This window comes from Chroicocephalus ridibundus, chromosome 17, assembly GCF_963924245.1.
Source record: "Chroicocephalus ridibundus chromosome 17, bChrRid1.1, whole genome shotgun sequence".
Lineage (NCBI taxonomy): Eukaryota > Metazoa > Chordata > Aves > Charadriiformes > Laridae > Chroicocephalus > Chroicocephalus ridibundus.
This window is the reverse complement of record NC_086300.1, coordinates 2064282-2082415: the sequence shown is the minus strand read 5'-3', so window position 1 is coordinate 2082415 and position 18134 is coordinate 2064282. Positions and strand designations below refer to the sequence as shown.

General features: G+C 61.6%; 2 protein-coding genes across 6 annotated transcripts in view; one reads left to right on the top strand and one right to left on the bottom strand.

Annotated features, from left to right (window-relative positions):
- The first annotated feature begins 31 nt into the window (after window positions 1–31).
- On the top strand, window positions 32–7924 carry SNX11 (sorting nexin 11). Of its 2 annotated transcripts, none has more exons than XM_063354547.1 (7): window positions 32–128; window positions 3819–3867; window positions 4071–4157; window positions 4533–4633; window positions 4879–4977; window positions 5156–5368; window positions 6816–7924. In XM_063354547.1, the coding sequence occupies exons 2-7, from the start codon at window positions 3847–3849 to the stop codon at window positions 6955–6957; spliced, it is 663 nt and encodes a 220-aa protein (XP_063210617.1). In that variant the 5' UTR covers window positions 32–128; window positions 3819–3846; the 3' UTR covers window positions 6958–7924. The 2 variants fall into 2 exon arrangements, with proteins under 2 accessions (XP_063210617.1, XP_063210616.1); XM_063354546.1 differs by lacking the exon at window positions 32–128 and adding an exon at window positions 156–305.
- The window catches only part of SKAP1 (src kinase associated phosphoprotein 1), a 159348-nt gene continuing 149003 nt past the window's right edge, over window positions 7790–18134 (bottom strand). For all 4 annotated transcript variants that reach the window (XM_063354541.1, XM_063354542.1, XM_063354544.1 and 1 more), the window contains 3 exons: window positions 11366–11484; window positions 10330–10754; window positions 7790–7897 (listed from right to left, as the gene is read on the bottom strand). Coding sequence is in view for 1 of the 4 variants with exons in the window: in XM_063354542.1 (XP_063210612.1) it covers window positions 11383–11484 (102 nt within the window). In the remaining 3 variants the exon portion in view is untranslated. The remainder of the gene's footprint in view (window positions 7898–10329; window positions 10755–11365; window positions 11485–18134) is intronic.

Sequence of the window (18134 nt, the reverse complement as noted above, 5' to 3'; positions counted from 1 at the left end):
ACCTTGAGGGAGGGGAGAGTCGGACTACAACTCCCAGCATGCCCCGCGCCGGAAGGGGAGGCACGGCCCTCGCTATAAGGCCGCCGCGCCGCCGTGCCGCTTAAAGGGGCCGCGGCCTGCGAGAGGAGGTGAGGGGGCCTGGGGTGGGGGCCGGGGATGGCATCGTCTGGTCTCCGCGGGCGGGGGGCCCTTGTCCCGGCCCGGCCTCACCCCCCGCTGTGGCCTTTCCCGGTGGGGCCGGGCCGAGGCCGCGGGGACCGGCGCACCCCGAGCGCTGTGGGGGCCGGGCCCAGCCCCTGGTCGCGGTGAGTGTCCGGGCCTGACGTGCTGCGGCGCTGGTCCGGCTGGGGACAGCCCCGCCGCTGGGCAGCGTGGGCTGAGGGGGTCCGGCTCTGGGACATCTCTCTGAGTGGGGGGGCCGGAAAATGCTCTTCCTTCAGCAGCTCCTCCCCGGTGCCGGCTGTGGACGGCTCTGCCCAAGCCCGACAGGCAAAAGGAGAAACAAACGGGACTCGTTCCCTTTTTTCCTGCCGTGGAGCTCCTCTGTGAGGCTTTCCTCAAAAGCCGGGGGTTCTTTTGCGGGTGGGAGTCGCCCGGAGCCGTGCTGTGTCTGGGCGGAGGGACGTGAAACCTCGGCCGGAATGGAGCCGGGGGGGGAGCTCTGAGCTGGACTAAGCCATCACTGGGGTGTGCTGGTTAGGGAGGACATTCGGCGGAGGTCCTGCTGGTACGGGGGGGCAGAGACCGCTGCCAAGGATGTGTCTGAATCAGCACGGAAGGTAGAAGATAGCAAGCAAGAGATAAAAACTAACGCTTTCTCTGTCAGCAGTGTGAGTAGAGGGCTGGGGAGGCAATCCACCCGGAGTCGGGCCGTGTCTGTGGCTCGTTAAAAGACCCCGACGGCTGTATCCTGGGCAGGAGAAAGTCCTGAGGCTCCAGGAGCGTGGATGTGGGGCGTTTCTGTGCGGCTTCCACCTCTCGTGTCTTTCTAGCTAGAAGACATTGAAAGCGCGAGCCCTGGAAACAATGAAATGCAAATTGGAGGAAGATTAAACCAAACCCCAAACCACGTATCCCAGGGCCCCTTAAACTGAGGCTTTACACCAAATCCTCTTTCAGGGCTTTTGTTTAACTGTTTAAAGCTAACTCAGAGCTGCCTTCTCCATTGGGTTTAAGTTGGTTTATCAAGTTAAGATCAATTAACTCCAAATAAAGCGTAAATAAGATTATGAGTTTCTTGGTACAACTCTGGATGAAAGCGTAGGTAAAGGACGTGAGCTCCTGGACTCTCTGATCTCAGGGGTTTTTTCCTGCAGCCCGTTCGCCTCTTCGCTGACTGCAGAGAGCCGTCTCCCCCTCCTGGGTCTCTCTGCTCTTCGGAGCACCCTTTCAGTAGCTGGGAAATTAAATTCCTCTTCCTGGCAACCCTCCGCTTTTCCATTAGGCAATTTCTGAGTCTCTCTCTTCTCCCTCCTGCATTTTTAATCTAGGCAGGGCTGTTATGCAGAGCAAGGAGCTTTAAAAGCAACGGGAGGGCGGCAGCATCCCCTGGGGAGGCCGGGGAACATAATGGTCAAGTTCTGCCGCTGAACTGGTTCTGGCTGGGAGCCCCCAGCACGGGGGAGGATCGGAGCTCCCCCATTACTGCGCTGAGGAAAGTGACTCATGTCACATTTGGCTCCTTCTCTCCCCTCCTTCCCCAGGGGAAGAATCATGTGCGCTGAAGCGTGGGGGTTTTTTTTTTGGTAGGTTCCCCTCGCCCTCCCCCTTACAGCTCAAATTGGAAACAGCAGCAGCCTGACCCAACACCAGCGAGAGTTCAATTACTCGGAGACACCTTGCGGCGGGCCCAGGTCTCTTGCTGTCTATGCCGAAACTCTTCTCCGCTGTTATTAACAATTTCTGTGCTCTCCGGGTGGAATCGGATGGCTGAAGTCTTGCAGAAAGTACCTGCAAACCGGTGGAGCCAGATTTTTTTAAAGCGTGGTTTGTGGCTCAACCCCTCCCCTTGTCCCAGCTAAAATTAGCTCTGTCTTCAGAAGAGCTTTGCTTCACATCTGAGCGTATAAATAAAGGCTGGGTTTCCAGCGCTGCCTGACGCTTGGCAGCTCTCGTGGCCTAAAAGGCAAGACTCCAGGAATGGGGAACAGGTGAAGGGTTGCTTCGCCTCTGCGATCCGGCGGACGTGTCCCTCGGGAGCCTGGGCTGTGACAGGCGGAGTCCTGTGCTGCCGGTTCATCCCAGGGGCTCCAAAACCTCTTGCAAACAATCCTGCAGAGGAGGTGAAACCAGGACACAGGATGCGCCTGGTCTTCCAGCTCCCCCTGATGAGTACTCCCGGGCTGTGTCTGCACAGGGCGTCTGTGGGGGGCACTCTGAGGGGTTTCAGGGGCTGGACTATGCATTTATTGGGTGTGGGGGGTTATCTCGCTGTCCCCCCGCTTCCTGCAAGCCCTGGCACTGTGTTCGTGGTGTTGTTGCAGAACAGGAATTACTGCAGGAGCACGTAATGGTGCAGCAAATTAGCTGACACGGTCCAGCAGGACCTGGGAGCGCCAGAGGGATGTGGCGGAGGAAGAGGCTTGGTGCGACGGGAGTGTGCGAGCAGCTCAGGGCACAGCTGAGCTGGGAAAGCTGGGGGGCACCGGGCACCTCTGCAGCTCCCCAAGGGCTTCATCAACACTTGTGAGCCCCCCAGCTCCCGCTGGGAGAGGGGGATGGGGGGGTTAGGGAGGGAGGACGGTCACAGATACGAAACCTAGCTGGGTGGGGAAATCGGGTACCGAGTTCGCTGCTTATTCAGGTGGCTTGTGAAAGAGCCAGAAAGAAAGGGCACATCTGCGTCTGGTGCTAATGTGAGACTTGCTGAGGTGGCAGCTGGGGAACGGGTCTGGTCTACGCAAGAAAAGAGCAGGTTTCCTCTGGGGAGGGGCAGCGGGGTGCCAGCGGGGGCTGGCAGCTTCCCCTGCTCGGACAACCCAGCAGAGCTCGTGTTGGGCAGGCACTGGGGGAGACGGAAACCTGTAGAAGGAAACTGTGATTAAAAACAGGGTTTTCTCCTCCCCGGCCGAACTGGCTCCCCTGGAATTTCAGTGCAAACCTGCCCATGCGGGGACTGGGACGAGCTCTTCCACCCTGTCTCCCTCCCACATTGCCAGTTCTGGCTCTGCAGGAGCAAACTGGGGAGCTGGGGTCTCAGTGCTGTGCAGCGAGGAGGCTGTTCCTGGCTAACAGCAGTTATACTGGGGAGAAGAGTCCTCTTGGAGCTATGTCCGGCTCTCCCCAGATCTGCCCGGGAGCAGGGACGTGCTGTGGGAGAGGAGGGCAGGCAGGGCTACCCCTTCCCATCCTCGGGAGGTTACAGCCCGTCTGAGCTGGGAGCCCTGCCCACCTCTGTCTGTGATCCAGGGGTTTCTGAGTGCTGTCCCAGAAGGCTGCAGGATCCCAGTGGCTCTCTGTGGGCAGGGGTGACCTGAAGACAAGCCGTGAAGGAGGGAGGTGCCGCAGGCTCCGGCTCTGGTCACGGTGCATTCCCCAGCACACCCTAGCAAGAGCCCGGCGGGCCACGTTGCCTCAGGAGCACATGGAGATTAATGCTGGTTGCTCTCTCCCCTGTGGGCTGCTGGATTTGAATTCACCCTCTTTATTTCATGGTGACTCAGGGGAGAGGATCGGGGAGGGCAGCCGAGTGTGGACGTGGGGCAGGAGAGGTGCCTGCTGGCTGGGAGAGAGGCGTGAGGTGCCAGGGGGGATGCAGAGTACGTGAGAGACCCTGACGTGTTGATCTTGTCTTACTAAATCCTTTTTTTTCTGTACAGATGTTTCCCGCTGGGCTCTGGCTCTAGGATGTTGGAGGCCCGAGAGGAAGTAAGACCCTTTCTGACATGGGTTTGGTCTGTTTCTGCCTGGGGTTGGGCAGTGCCGGAGGTGGTTGGTCTCGGCTGAGCGTGGTGTGGAGGGGCGGGGGGCGCCGCAGGCTGGGCAGGGACCGTGGGGCAGAGCCGAGGGGGTGATGCTGGTGGGGGCAGCGAGCGGTGCCTCCCCGCGCTCAGGTGGTGTTTGTGCCGTAGGAGCTGACCACGGTGCGTGTTCAGGACCCCCGGGTGCAGAACGAAGGCTCCTGGAACTCCTATGTGGATTATAAAATCTTCCTCCACGTGAGTCGGGGCTGAGGGAGAGGGATGAGCTGCAGAGCTCGGTCGTGCCATACGTGAGGCTCATGAGAGGAGTTGTCCGGCCGTGCCTGGCTGTGCTGAGCAGGGATGGAAGGAGGGATGAAGGGGGAACACTCGTCCCACTCTTTGGGCTTTCTCCATGTGGATCTGAGACCCAGCTTCTCCCCTGGAGCCTGCTCAGGCCTTTAAGGCACTGTCAGCTCCCCCAGCACTGCCCAAAACCCGGCGCTTCGAGGGGATCCCTTAGTCACTGAGCTCAGGGGTCTGTGAGGGCGAGGTCCTGCCCTCCTCTGCTTTGCTGCCCCTCAATCACGTGGATTATTTCCGTGGTGGCTTTTTTTTTTTTTTTTTTTGCAGACCAACAGCAAGGCCTTTACTGCCAAGACCTCATGTGTGCGGCGTCGGTACCGTGAATTCGTGTGGCTGAGGAGGCAGCTCCAGAAGAATGCTGGCTTGGTGTAAGCATGCCTTGTGCTCCCTCCTTTCCCTCACCCACAGACAAACACTGTTTCCCATTGCCCTGGAGATCCCAAATCCTCTCTGAACAGGTGTGGATAGAAACCCCAGACACTAACACAGGATACCTGAGCTCCTGGGATCCGGCTCTGCACGAAGCAGGGTCCTGGCTGCTGCTGCCATGGTGCCCCTGTGTCTCCTTGCTCTGATCTGACCCTGAGCCGCTGCCTCTGCTCTGTGCCTGCAGGCCTGTCCCAGAGCTGCCCGGGAAATCCACCTTCTTCGTGGGCAGCACAGATGAGTTCATCGAGAAGCGGAGACAGGGGCTGCAGCAGTTCCTGGAGAAGTGAGTAGAGCGTTTGTGAGGGCTGGCTGGAGGGAGAGGACACGCTGCTCCGGTCTTGCTTAGAGGATGCTGGCTGTGAGGTGGCAGCGGAGCTGTCGATGGTCGCCCCGATGGTGTGGGGCAGGGCTCAGCATGCTCTGTGCTCCCTCCTCACTCGCCCTCTTCTCTCTGTGCACAGGGTTGTGCAGAACGTGGTCCTCCTCTCCGACAGCCGGCTGCACCTTTTCCTGCAGAGCCAGCTCTCGGTACCCGAGATAGAGGCGTGCGTGCAAGGCCAGGGCTCGCAGACAGTGACAGAAGCCATCCTGCACTACGCCATGTCCAACTGCGGCTGGGTGCAGGAGGAAGAGAGCCGTCCCGTGCTGCTGCCCGGAGAAGACCTGCACGGCAGGTAACGCAGGCAGGGAAGGACTGGCCCCAGGGGCGCTGACAGTGGGGCAGCCCCCAGCATCTCTGCTGTGCCTGGAGCTGCTCTGGGCTGGCTGGAGCAGGGCTGGCTACCGGCAGTGCTCTGAGCCAGCTGGTGACTGGCTGTCTGCACCTCTCCTTGGCAGTGCTTGCAGCTGTGGGGCTGGCTACAGCCTGATTTGAAATGGTTGGTGCCTCTGCAAGGGCCTTTCACCAGTAGTGAACAGCCTCTGCTGTGAAACAGGAGCTGCCGGGCTTTCTAGAGACCCCTGGATGTTCTTGAATTTCCCTGTCCCATCCTTGCAGCGGTCGTTTGAGGGAATGAAGTTGAGCGTGTGTTCCCCTGCCCTGCACACCGAATGGGCAGGATTCCTGGGGCTCAGCCTACTGGAGCTGGACATCTCGGGCTGTCACCAGCAGTCTCCTGTGCTGCCCTTCAGGCTGCCCCCGGGGGTGACTTGTCCTGGCTGTGGCCAGGGCTTAGCAGAAAAGAGCTTGAGTCTCTCGGAAGAACTTAAGCTGAGATTTACAAAGGTCTTGGGCTGCTTTCCTCCCTTAATCTCTGGGGAGCAAGGAGCCTTTGGAGGCTTTCAAAGCTCAGGCTTTCTGTGCATCTTGCCTTCGTCCTCGCAGCATGACTGGGTTGTGCAATTCCTCATGCCCATCAGAGCTTCAGAGTGCTTGCTGCATGCCGGGGAATTAATCAGGCATCTCCCTGTGGGGGGGCTGGCTCCCCTGCAGCCAGTCAAGGGTTTTCTGCACCTGGGGAGGCAGCTGACCTGGTGGGAGAGGAGGACATCCTCAATTTGCCACTGCTGCTGCTCCCTGCAGGAAGCTGAACAAGCACAGACATCACCTGCGTGTTTGAGACTGCGGCAGGCGCGGGGTCCCTGGCTGTGCCTGGCAGAGGTGCTCTGGGTCCCCCTGCCCCTCAAATGAGGTGTTTTTCCGCTCAGCGGAAGGCCGTGTCTGGCCTTCTGCACCACCCAGTGCCCATGTTTCTTCATCTTGGTTTTCAAATAGCAGGAAGAAAGAGGTGTCTGGACTCCAGCGAGAGACCTGTTTTTAAATAGAGCCCCTTCTGGTTTAAGGAAGGGGTCTGAGGGGAGCGCGGCAGCCCAGGCTAATGGGTAGGTACCCAGGCAGTGCGGCTCCGCGCGTCCCTCCCGGCTGCCAGTGCCGTCTGCCTCTCGCTGGTGGCTGTCTCCCCCCGCCTTTCCTGCTGTGGGCTTGTGTGCGAGGGTGAGCGGCTGCTGCGGTGGCTGAGGCAGCCGAGGGCTGTGCTGGGGCTGTGCAGAGGGGAAGCAGCCTCCGCTGCGCAGGAGGCGTTGCGCCGAGGAGGCAGTGGTTGACGTGGAGACACACGGGCACCTTGGGCCCTGCATCTTCCCCAGATCCCTTCTCTGCTCTGACCTGTTCTCTCTTTCCAGCTGTGCCGGCCTGGGAAGCCCGCAGGGTCCGAGCCGCCTGGAGACCTTCCCGTACTGGAGCGACTTCGGCATGGATGACACCCACTCGGACAGTCCGGATGAGCCAGCTGAGCCCTTGGGCGGACGGCGGGAGGTGCAGTAAACGGCTGTAGCGACCTCGCCTGCCTTCCCCGGGACCTGCAGCCCTTGCTGGAAGAGAGACCGCTGCTGAGCCGCAGGGATGTCCAGGCTGGCGGGACTGGGGCTGTGCTGGGAACACGGCCTTGTCCCGGGCTCACGTGCTCTCCCCCTGCTGACTCTCGACTGTCCTTGATGTCCCAGGCAGTGTGTTCGTATCGCTCCTCTCGTTGGAGAGGAGATCTAGTGGTTAGTGAAACCTGTGTTTGTTGTTCCCATGGCCTTTGCTTGCTGACTGGAGCAGTAGCGGGGCTTACTTAGGTTGCAGTGCCAGCAAGAGCCTGTGTTTTTGGCATGTCCCTGGCCCGGGGCAGGGCGGGATACGCTGGCTTACATCCAGCACGATGGAGGAAGGCTTCCCTTGGTGGAGCTGCAGGCTGGGAGCAGGGGCTGGGATGGCCCAGCAGGTCTCTTTAGTCCCCCGTGTTCCCCTCCACACTGCAGGCAGCGGGAGGCTGCATTTCCCCGTTAATTCTCCCTGTGCAGCTCCGGGGGAGGGTGGTCTCAGCTGCGCGGAGCCGGAGCCCACACGTGGGTTGCGGAGGCCGTATCCACACCTGGGGCCTCCTGGCACAGCTCGCCCCACAGGTTGCCTGCAGCTGGGCTTCTCCCCGGGAGCGTGGGGCAGGGGAACGAGTCAGTGGGGAGGCAGAGAGGGGGCAGTTTGCCTCCCCTGCCCTGTTGAGGCGTTGCTCCTTCCACACACGCCGCTTGCCGAGCACAGGGGGAATGGGGGTCTCACAGCTGGGATCTGGTTTGCTCAGAAAGAAGGAGCACGTAGCTGCCTCGGAGCGGGTGCCCGGCAGCGCTGGGGCTCTGGTTACTCCTGATGCCTCTCCCTGTGCTCTCCTGCACCTTTTCGTCCCACCCTGGGCACTGGTGAAGGCAGAGCCGACGTGCTCTGACTGGAAATAAAAATGAAGTAGAAGAGACTTACTGGTTGCTGGCAACGTGTGTCCTCGCTGCGTGGGCGGAGGGAGCTGAGCCGAGGCTGAGCTAATTGCGGATAGATGGCTTTGGGGGAAAAGAGGGGGTTATTGCGCCGAGACACGGGGCTGGAGCCGCTGAAACCAGCGGGGTGACCCTGCCCTGGGCAGTAGAGAGGTCCCTGGGGCCAGCGTGGGATGCTGGGGACAGCCCTGGGGTGGTGGCAGGGGACGTGCAGGGCTGAGGGGTCCCACCTTGGCCCCGAAGTGAGTTTTGCAGTGCTGGGCTCAGCTGTGGGGGGGCCTCTGCCCCACGTGGGGGGCCAGGACAGACCAGGGAGGGCTGGAAACCCAACGAGGCGCATCCAAAATGTCAGGAGAAGTTCATTGTGAAGGCTGGCAGCTGCTGGTGCGCCGGAGCGCCGCTGCCATTGGCTGCCCCCCCCTCATGCATATTCATGTGTATTCATGAGTGTGCGGCTCCAAATGGCGCAGCTGTGAGGCCAGCTGTGCCCACGGACCCGCTCCCGCGCCCACGCGCGCCCTCGCCCACGCCTGGCCTTTGCCTGGGCGCAGCCTCATGCAGGCAATGTGCCCTCGGCCGGGGCCGTGTCCTGCCCCCCCCGGGCTCCCCGCGGTCCCCCAGCAGGGTTGTCGCCGCCAACTTGGCCTGGCACGGCCACCTCCTTTGCCTGACGCCTCGCCAGGAGCCAGCCGGCCCCGGGGCTTCCCTCTGAAGGCGGATTTGGAAAGGGCAGCCCATGGGGATGCTGGAGCGAGGGCTGCATCCCCCTCCTCGCAGGGCGCTGCGGTGCCCATCCTTCCCCCTCGGGGCTGCGGCCACGTTTCTGAGCCAGGCAGAGATTATTTTTAGTGGTGTTGATCAGCTTTGCAAAGCTGTCGGGAAAACAGTGACTCAGAGGCAGCCCTGGCCATGCTGGGGGGAGCAGCCCTGCTCCTGGGGAGCTGAGCGTTGCCGCCCCCCCCCCCGGGGGATGCAGAGAGCCCCTGGGGTGGGGGGGGTCCTGCCCTGGTGGCACCGTGCAGGGCTGCTTTGCTGCAGGGGCTGGGGGGGGTGACAGTCCCCTCTGCCACGCATGGGGCTGGCTCAGCCCCTCATATCTGCCACCCCGGGGGTGACGGCAGCCGGTGAGTCAGCTCTGGGCACGGAGCCGCAACCCCCGTCACCTGTGTGGGGTCAGGGACGTGGCGGGGGGGCACATGGAGCCACTCAAGGTAACCTTTCCCAGCTGGAGCAGGGGAGGATGGCTTGGCCCTCCCCTCCCCGTCCCTGCGCCCTCGCAGCCTGGCACGTCTCTCTCCTCCCCACCGCCTGCCAGAAAAACAGCCTCGCCGCTTGGAAGCGGGCCAGGCTCTCCAGACAGCGCATCCTCACCATCCTCACCCTCCCTGGGGAAGGCTGGCTCTCAAGTCTCTGCAAACAAACTGTGGTGCTTCCCCCCCTGCCATCCCCCCCGACGCAGCACCCCGCAACGGGGGGGCTCCTGCGTGGCCCTGGGGCTGGAGCAGCCCCTGCTTGGCCAAAGCATCCTGCACCCCCCTCCCTCTCCCGTCCCCTCTCCCCAGGCGGCGCGTGAAGGTCTCGGCCCAGGCGTCCTGGGTGAGGCTGGGGCAGGATCAGGCCTCCTGATGCTCGAGCATCGGGAGTGGTAACACGGTGCAAACAGACGCTTCCTATACGTAGGGCTGGGGCAGATGCATCCAGTCTGTCCCAATCCCTGGTCCTTTTTGCACAAGAGCATCTGTCTGGGCAAAAGCAGCGGTTCTGCCCTGCCAGGATCCCAATGAGGTCCCAAAAATTATGCTGGTGAGATGAATTCTGTCCCTGCATCTGCCCTCAAAATGTTCCTTCCAAGATGCTCGTGGATGGGGAAATGGAGACGGGGGGCAGAGCAGAGGGAGCGTTTCTCTCCCTGGGCACACAGATCCCTCCTGCTCCGGGCTCCCTTGCCTGCTCAGAGTGCGGAGAGCTGGGGCTGGAAGAGCAGCTCGGGAACACCAGAGGGATTTGAGCCAAGCCTGTGCCCTGCCAAGCTGAGCTCTGGACACCCCAAAGCCAACCTCTGCATCAAAGGGGTGCCTGGCAGGGAGGTGGGTGCGAGCGAGTCCGTGTGCAGGTGCCTGGCGAGGCACGGGGATGAGTCCGGCTGCATCCCCGCAGCCCCATGTGTGCCTCTGGGGTCCCACAGGGTCCCCCTGGTCCCACCTGGCTTCCAAACATCTGCCCAGCTGTGCTTCAGTCCAGCCGTTCGGCCGATGCCTGGGCTCACCCCACGGACGATGCTCCTGTTTTGGCACCGAGCGCCCCAGCAATGGGTGCCCGGGGGGCTGCTGTGGCCCAGGGGGTTTGGGCACCCTCCCCGGGAAGGCTGCAGTCAGCAGGTACTTACCACCATCTAGTGGCCCTTCAGCCAAGTGCGGGAGGAGGAGGAGGAGGAGGAGGAGGATGCTCTGGGTTAATCTTCAGTCCTGGGCTGGGATGGGCCTGGACCAGAGGGCTCCAGGGATGCTCGGAGCTGGGGCTGGGGGCGAGGGGCCACTGCCCGCACCCAGCTCCGGCTCCAGACCCACAGCGAAGCCTGGAGCAGCCCAAAGTGGAGAGGAAAATGGCTTTATTGTGGGCTGTCAGCCCCCCGCGCCCCCGCCATGCCCCGACGGCGTTGCAGCGGGCACCACGGGGCAGAGCTCCGGGACACCGCGCGTGTCCGGTGATGGGACGTGAGTCTCTTCGTGCACTGGGTGCCCGCAGGCAGGGGAGGCTGGTGCTGGGGATGGTGTCACCGGTATCTCAGCATGGCCAGGGAGGGAGAAGCACCTGGATTTGGGGAAGGGGGAGACACGGGTGATGGTGGGGAAGGTGACACCGAGACGCAGGCTGGGACTGACGCAGCCGCGCACGTCGGTGACTCGCGGGCATGGAGGGGACAAGGAGGGTGGGAGATCTCCAGGTGAACGGGGAGGTCCCGCTGCCCCAGGCAGGTGCCAGGACTCTGCCTCTAGCTCGGCTGCAGACCCGCTCCACTTTCCCAGCCCTGGCCTGTGCCTCAGTTTCCCTGTCTGCCACACGCCTCCATAATGGGCTTTGGTTGGGAGAAAACCACTGCTGGGCGTCAGTGGTGGTGTCAGAGCTGCCCACACACAGCTCTCCGGGTCCGACGGAGGTGGCTGCGGGGGTTTTGGCACGGTTCGCCCATGGAGCTTGAAGGATTTGAAATCTGGGGAGGGACACCGGGCAGGGTGGCATTGTCCCTGAACCACGACTGTGGTTCCTGCTCTTGCCTGCTCCCAAGTGAAACAGAGACCAGGAGATGGAGCCAAAGACAGTCCCTGAGGCTCGGCACCCCGGAGATGCTGGGGGACCCCAGGAAGGGAGCCGCCTCCACCCCCCATCCCCAGCAGGTGCGTCCCCGCGGTGCCACCTCTCACCTGGGGTGCTGCGGTCCTCATCGCTCCTCCAGGTCGTAGGCAGCCACCAGGTAATCCTTCGGGACAATCCCGACCACGTTGTTGAGTTCTCCGACCCACCAGCCGTACATGTTGTACTCCTGGGGGACACAGAGGGAGAGCCCTGGGCTCAGGCTGGGGACAGGGGACACAGCCCAGGTCCCTTCCTGCGGTTCCTGGCAGATAATACCCCAGTCCCAGCTCTCCTCCTTCATCCTGCGGGGCATGGCTTCGGGCTCGCTCCAAACCTCAGCGCTGAATTCCCATCTGATATTTTGGGGTATTTTAGTTACAGATGGCAGCCCTCGGGACGGCCTGGGCCCCAGCCTGGAGCTCTGTGAAGCCCCTCCAGGCGGATCGTGCCTGGGGAACACGTCCTCTCCCCAGATTTACCTCTGATTTCCCCCTGACAGCACATATTGGAGGCAAATCATAATAGAGGAAACCTCCCCCCACGCCGTGTGCGAGAGGAGGGGTTAGCACATAGCAGGCCGAAGAAGTTTGCCATCAAAAATCAAAATAGGAGATTTTTATTCTTTTTTTAAAGGAGGTGTTCAAAGCAATGTGCACAGCAGCACGTCCCGTCCCATGACCCCCCCGGCCTGTCTGGGGCGTTTAATGGGTCCCCGAGCTCATCCCTGCTTCCCAAGAAGGAAAGGGCTTTGCTCGGGAGGGGGGCCAGACGCTGTTCCTGCCGCTCCCAGCTCTGCAGATGGAGCCGGGAAAGGGTCCCAGGAGTCCCCCCACTCTCCGGGCTGGGATGCCAATGCTCCCGGGGGACCCACCCCCAGCAAAGTGCACCAGCACCGAGTCAGGCCCCTGCGATGCTGCCGGAAAGGAAGGAGCGGGGAGGGATGGGGGCTAAACTCTCCCCGCCCCACCGTCCCCACCAGCCAGGGGGGAAAAATCCCGCTGCAAAACCAGAAGGAAGGAATTGGGGTGTATCTGCTGGAGAGCCGTGGGCAGAGGGGCCGGGGCGCACCCTAGGCATGATGGGGAGCCCCCATCCGCTCGCCCCCCCCCAGCTCTACCATAGCCTGAACGCTGTGAGGTATTTTAAAATAATTTCTGCTTTGATGAATTGCCGGGTAGTCTGCGATTGCTCATAATCAAAGGGAGGAAAAATGCAAATGAGAGCCAGCCGAGAACGCGCGGCACCGAGCCTTTATTTCACTGCGCAGTGCCAAAAAGAATTAAAACAACATTAAACTCCCAGCAATAATGTTTAAGTCCTCGTTTCCAAGTGCCAAATTGCACCACTCTGGATCATACAGATGTTCGTTAATTATGCTAATTTTTATTAAACTATTAAAACGAGGAGTGCACTGGCACAGCAAGGCAGAGCCCAGTGCAGGGTGAACTCTGCTCTCGTCTGGAGGAGCTCATTTACATCTCGCTAACGCGCTGCTGCCTGGTACCGGCTTTGGGGGGGGAGGAGAAGGAGGGAGTCTGAGGATGGTTTTGCTGGAATCTACCTAATTACACGCTAATGAGGCCTCTGCGCTCAGTACCTGCCTGGACTGGGTTGGGGGGGCGGGGGGGAGTAATTTAGCTGAGACTTCACAGAAGGGACTGCAAACCCGCTAATGGGGACAGTAATGGCTCCAGCGAGCCCCGAGCGCACGGGTACGGCGGCGTCGGGAGAGGGGAGCGGGATGCTCGGCCCCCCCCAGCCCCCGCCGGCCTCACCTCCATGGGGCGCCGCGTGACGGGTGCGGAGGCAGCACCCATGGGTGATGATGCCACACTGGGAGCCTCTGGGAGCCGGCACCGAGCGTCAGCCAGGACACGGAGCAAAGCCGTCGCCCTGCCCCGTCCCCAGGAAGGCAAGGACTGAGCAAACTGGGAACCCAGCACCCTTTCCAGGCTGGCGTCTAACAGGGAACTGGATTTAGGGGTCACCCCAACACCCCGGTGGCCATCCTCCCTCCCCAGCCATCCTCGCGATGGCCTCGCTCCGCTCTTGGAGCGCTGCGATTTTCTCCCAGAAGGAAGAAAACCCCTCGAAGAAAACCCCTCAAAGAAAACCCCTCAAAGCGCTTCTCTGTGTTTCACTCCCCAGATCCCCGGTGCCGAGCAAGCCCGAAGCAGACGCTCATTCAGATAATCGCCCGCAGTCGGGGCTTTTATGGCGGGTTGGTGCACGGGCTGTAAAAAGCTTTTATGCTGCTGATCTCCATCGAGGAGGGAGAAGGGAAAAGGGGGAAAAGAAACAAGATGACGACAACCACAAAGCGGTTTCCCTCCCTGCCTTGCATCACGGCTCCTCCAGCATCGCCTGGGAGAGACGATGCTCTTCCGAGGAGGGGGAAAGCGGAGCCCCCGAATGACCCAGCTCCAGATTCCCCCTGTCCCCATCAGAGGGAACGTCCCACAGCCCAAGCCCGAGGTCACAGAGGCAGTGACGGGAACGTGGCCAACTGTCCCCTGCATGGCCTCAGATGGATGACCGCCTGGTGGGACCCTAAATGTGCAGCCACATCTCTCCTGTAGCACTTCCCCGGCTCCACCAAGCTCAAATTATCCCATCCAACATCCCGCCTGCCCCTCGCGCAGGCTGTTGTCCTCCACCAAGCGCCGCAGGGATGATATTTACTCCCCACCAGTGTTCCCAAGCTCTCCTTGCCACCGTGCTCCCTCACCAGCCCTCGTAAACAACCCCGTCGGGCTTGGGGAAGGCCATTAATCACCCCCCTTCGCACAGAAGATCAATGACGCTTTGATGGATGCCGAAGGAAAAGCCAATCAGTCAGGGACTTATCGGTTTATGATTGCTCGGCCCCATTATTAGTGCTTGTGTGTCATACATTATTGTTAGGAAAATGGAGGAATCTAATTCATAGATGAGGTATGGCGGGCGTGCGAGGGGTCGGCTGACACCGGGGAGTTTTATACCGGGTCAGCTATACATCTATTTACCTCGAAAACCAGCTCGGAGCTGCGGCGAGCTCTGAAATTGAGGGGCTACCTGTCCTTGGGGGATTCGGAGCCGGCAGCAGCTGAGGGATGCGGCGGGGAACGCCGTTTCCTTGGCACGTCACCCAGCCTGGCGCAGCGAGGAGTTCACTTGGGTGATGCTCGCCCTTCGCTTCCCATGGCGGCCTGCCACTGCCTGCCCCCAGCCCCCCGCTGCTCTTTTGTAGGGTAAATCCCTATAAAAGTAAATGATTCCCACTTGCTTCCAGTGACTCAATTCTCAGCTGTCGCGAGGAGCTGAGGACACACGGCTGGGGCTGGGACATTGCTGCTCCTGCCCCTTGTCCCATCTGCAGCACCTGCCCCGGCATCGCCCGGGGTGGCCACCGTGTCCCATCCCACTGGGATCCATGTGTCCCATCCCACCAGGCTCTCCATGACCCAGCCCAGAGGGAAGAAGCCAACAGACATAGGGGAGGTGGAGGGAGAGGAAGGTGATGGTCCCCAGCTGGGAAAGGCCAGGCAGAACTGACCCCCCCGAGCAGGGGGGGCACCTGGGCAGTTTTGGCAAGGACAACGGCTCAGCTCCTCCTGGAGATGACTCTCACTGGGGAGACCAGCCTGACCGAAGGCGTTCAGGATTTAGCCCATGAGTCGTTTCCCGTTAAAAACAACACACCGGCCAAGCGGCCGAGCAGGGCAGCGCCAGGGACCCAGGCTCCCGGTGAGACACACGCCACGGCGCTGGCACGACCCGCCCTGGGATGGCCAGGGCAGGAGGGACAAATGTCCCTTGGGCACCCCGAGGCCGGCCGGCTCCTCGCCAGGACACCGCAGCCAGCGGGGACACGGCACAGCGGGGGGGACACACAGCCGGGACAGACAGACGGCGGCGGCGCGGGAGCGGGCAGAAGGTGCAGCTGGAGCCCCGCCAGCCGCCGGGGACGGGCCGGGAGACAATAGCGGTGGCAGCATCCGATCGGCGGCGCTGATGGGATTGGGAGCCCATGTGAAACTGCCGTATTAATATTTATTCCATAAAGCGCGCGGCTCCCGAGCTTTGCGCAGCTCCGGCGCGCTCTGACCGCAGTACCAACCCTCAGGCACCGCAAACACAATTTGAAAACAATGTGACGGAAATGTTTAATCTGCTCAGCCCATCTGTGCTGCGTATTTCTCCAGATCTCCCTGAGAGAGGCGCCTTCGAATCTCCACATTGCCTTTAATATTCTCCTAAATCACCTCCCCACTGCACTTCAAGGGCCATTGCTACAATATCACAGGTTCATCGAGAGTGCACGGGAGAAAGGGGGGGTGCAGGGAGGGGAGGGTGAGGGACGGGGGTGTCGGCTGGGATATTTTTTATTTTAAAATATTTCCCAGGGATGGTGTTCCTGTGCCCCTCGGACAAGCGAGAGGGAAAAAAAAGAAAGGGGGGGTTTGTGGAAATCAGAGGGAAGTTATTGTGCTGTTGCTGGGAGGCGATTAGCGAGGCTGTTTAGAAGCAAACAGGCTGGAATGGAGCAAAAATCATTTCCAAAGAATCGCTTTTATTAATCTCCTTCCTCGGCCGCTCACTTTTGCGTGCGGCTGCTGCTGTTCCTCTCTCCAGAGGGCCCCATCCTGCTCCCAGATTCACACGCAAAACGGGCGCGGATGCTGGGGCGAGGGGGGACACCCCGAAGCAGTGGCAGCCCGGGGTGGGGGTGGCTGGGTCTCACACTCCTGGGTCCCCCCACCCCGGCACAATGAGACCTACAGCCGAGATGCTCCAGCTCAGGTGCATCACCGCTCCCTGCCTCAGTTTCCCCATCGCACCAAGACTGATCCCCCGATGTAGCCTTTCAGTACTTAAAGGGGGCTATAGGAAAGATGGGGACAGGCTTTTTAGTAGGACCTGTAGCGGTGGGACAAGGGATAACGGCTTTAAACTAAAGGAGGGGAGATTTAGACTAGATCTAAGGAAGAAATGTTTTACACTGCGGGGGGTGAGCCCCTGGCCCAGGTTGCCCAGAGAAGCTGTGGCTGCCCCATCCCTGGAGGGGTTCAAGGCCAGGTTGGACGGCGCTTGGAGCAACCTGGGCTGGTGGGAGGTGTCCCTGCCCAGGGCAGGGGGTGCCACTGGGGGGGCTTTGAGGTCCCTTCCCACCCAAACCATTCTGTGACCCTATCTCCATGGGGAGGCCCCCGCTCCCTCCCCAGGCTGCTGGGTGCTGCCACCTCCAAACCACCCCAGAGACATGTGTGGGGTCCAGGGGGTGCACGGGGTCCAGGAGGGGTGCGCAGGGGGTGTGTGTGAGGTGCAGGAGATGTGCGGGTTGCTGCAGGTGCAGGGGGTCCACGAGGGGGCTGCAGGGTCCAGTGGATGCGCAGGGTCCGGGGGTGCATGGGGTGCAGGGGCTGTGGGGGGTGCAGGGGGTCTGGGGCGGGGTGCAGGATCCAGGGAGTGCACGGGGTCTGGGGGGGGTTTACAAGGTGCAGGGTGTGTGGGGGGGGTCCAGGGGGTTGCAGGGTCTGGGGGTGTGTGTGTGGGATGCGGGGGGGTGTGCGCGGAGTGGGGTGCAGGGGGATGTGTGCAGGATGCGGGGGTGAGCGGGGTGCGGGGGGATGTGTGCGGGATGGGGGTTCAGGGGTGAGCAGGATGCGGGGGTGTGTGTGCAGGGTGGGGTGTGGGGGGATGCGTGCCGGATGCGGGGGTGCGGGGGGGTGTGTGCGGGGTGCGGGGGGGTGTGTGCGGCATGGGGGTTCAGGGGTGAGCGGGGTGCGGGGGTGTGTGTGAGGGGTGTGGGGGTGCGGAGGTGTGTGTGCGGGATGCCGGGGTGCGGGGGGGTGTGTGCGGGATGGGGGTTCAGGGGTGAGTGGGGTGCGGGGGTGTGTGTGAGGGGTGTGGGGGTGCGGGGGGGTGTGTGCGGGATGCCGGGGTGCGGGGGGGTGTGTGCGGGATGGGGGTTCAGGGGTGAGCGGGGTGCGGGGGTGTGTGTGAGGGGTGTGGGGGTGCGGAGGTGTGTGTGCGGGGTGCGGGGGGTGTGTGAGGGGTGCGGGGTGCGGGGGGGTGTGTGCGGGGTGCGGGGGTGAGCGGGGTGCGGGGGGGTGTGTGCGGGATGCCGGGGTGCGGGGGGGGTGTGTGCGGGATGCCGGGGTGCGGGGGGGTGCGTGCGGGGTGCGGGGGTGAGCGGGGTGCGGGGGTGCGCGGTCGGTGGCCGGTCGGTGCTGCATCCCCGGCGTTGCCATGGCAGCCGCTCCCGGCCGGGCTCCCGCATCCCCGGGGGCCGGCGCAGCCGGATCCACCTGCTCCTTCCCGACCCTCCGCGGGGTCATCGCCAGGTCGGCAGAATAAATGAACGTGAGCACTAATGATGTGTTTGCTGGCTGTTTATGCTCTCTGTGTGTCAGGGGCACTCACATTTAGAGAGCTCATTATGGCTGCAATTAGACTGCACCATTGCTAGATATTTAACTCCTTTTTCTTTTAAATTAGCATTTTAATAACGTGCTTTGAGCAGGGGAAACAAAATGACCATTTTTCACGGACAAACTTCCTAGCTGTAGGTGCAACTTTAACGGCAAAGTTGCAAGGGAGGTAAAATAAGCCGAGGCCCGTTCCCTTCCCACCTATCCCTGCCTTCTCCCCCTCCTCCCCGCCACCAGGAAAAGGGAGGCGGCGGGGGGGGGAAAGCCGGGAGAGTTTTTTATTTGCTTTATCGCACACTCCATTTCCTAAATTTGTTCTGCAGCCAATTATTTTCGCCTTTAAAGTCCCGAACGCGCTCACGCCTGATGAAAATTAGCAGCCATCGGAGTTAAACCCCGCCTGTGACCTGTGAAGAGGGCTCGA

Coding starts and splice junctions, on each gene's coding strand:
- SNX11 (XM_063354546.1), top strand. CDS start 157: ATGGCATCGTCTGGTCTCCGCGGGCGGGGGGCCCTTGTCCCGGCCCGG. Junction 3,868..4,070: donor TGTTGGAGGCCCGAGAGGAA/GTAAGACCCTTT, acceptor TTTGTGCCGTAG/GAGCTGACCACGGTGCGTGT. Junction 4,634..4,878: donor CAGAAGAATGCTGGCTTGGT/GTAAGCATGCCT, acceptor CTGTGCCTGCAG/GCCTGTCCCAGAGCTGCCCG.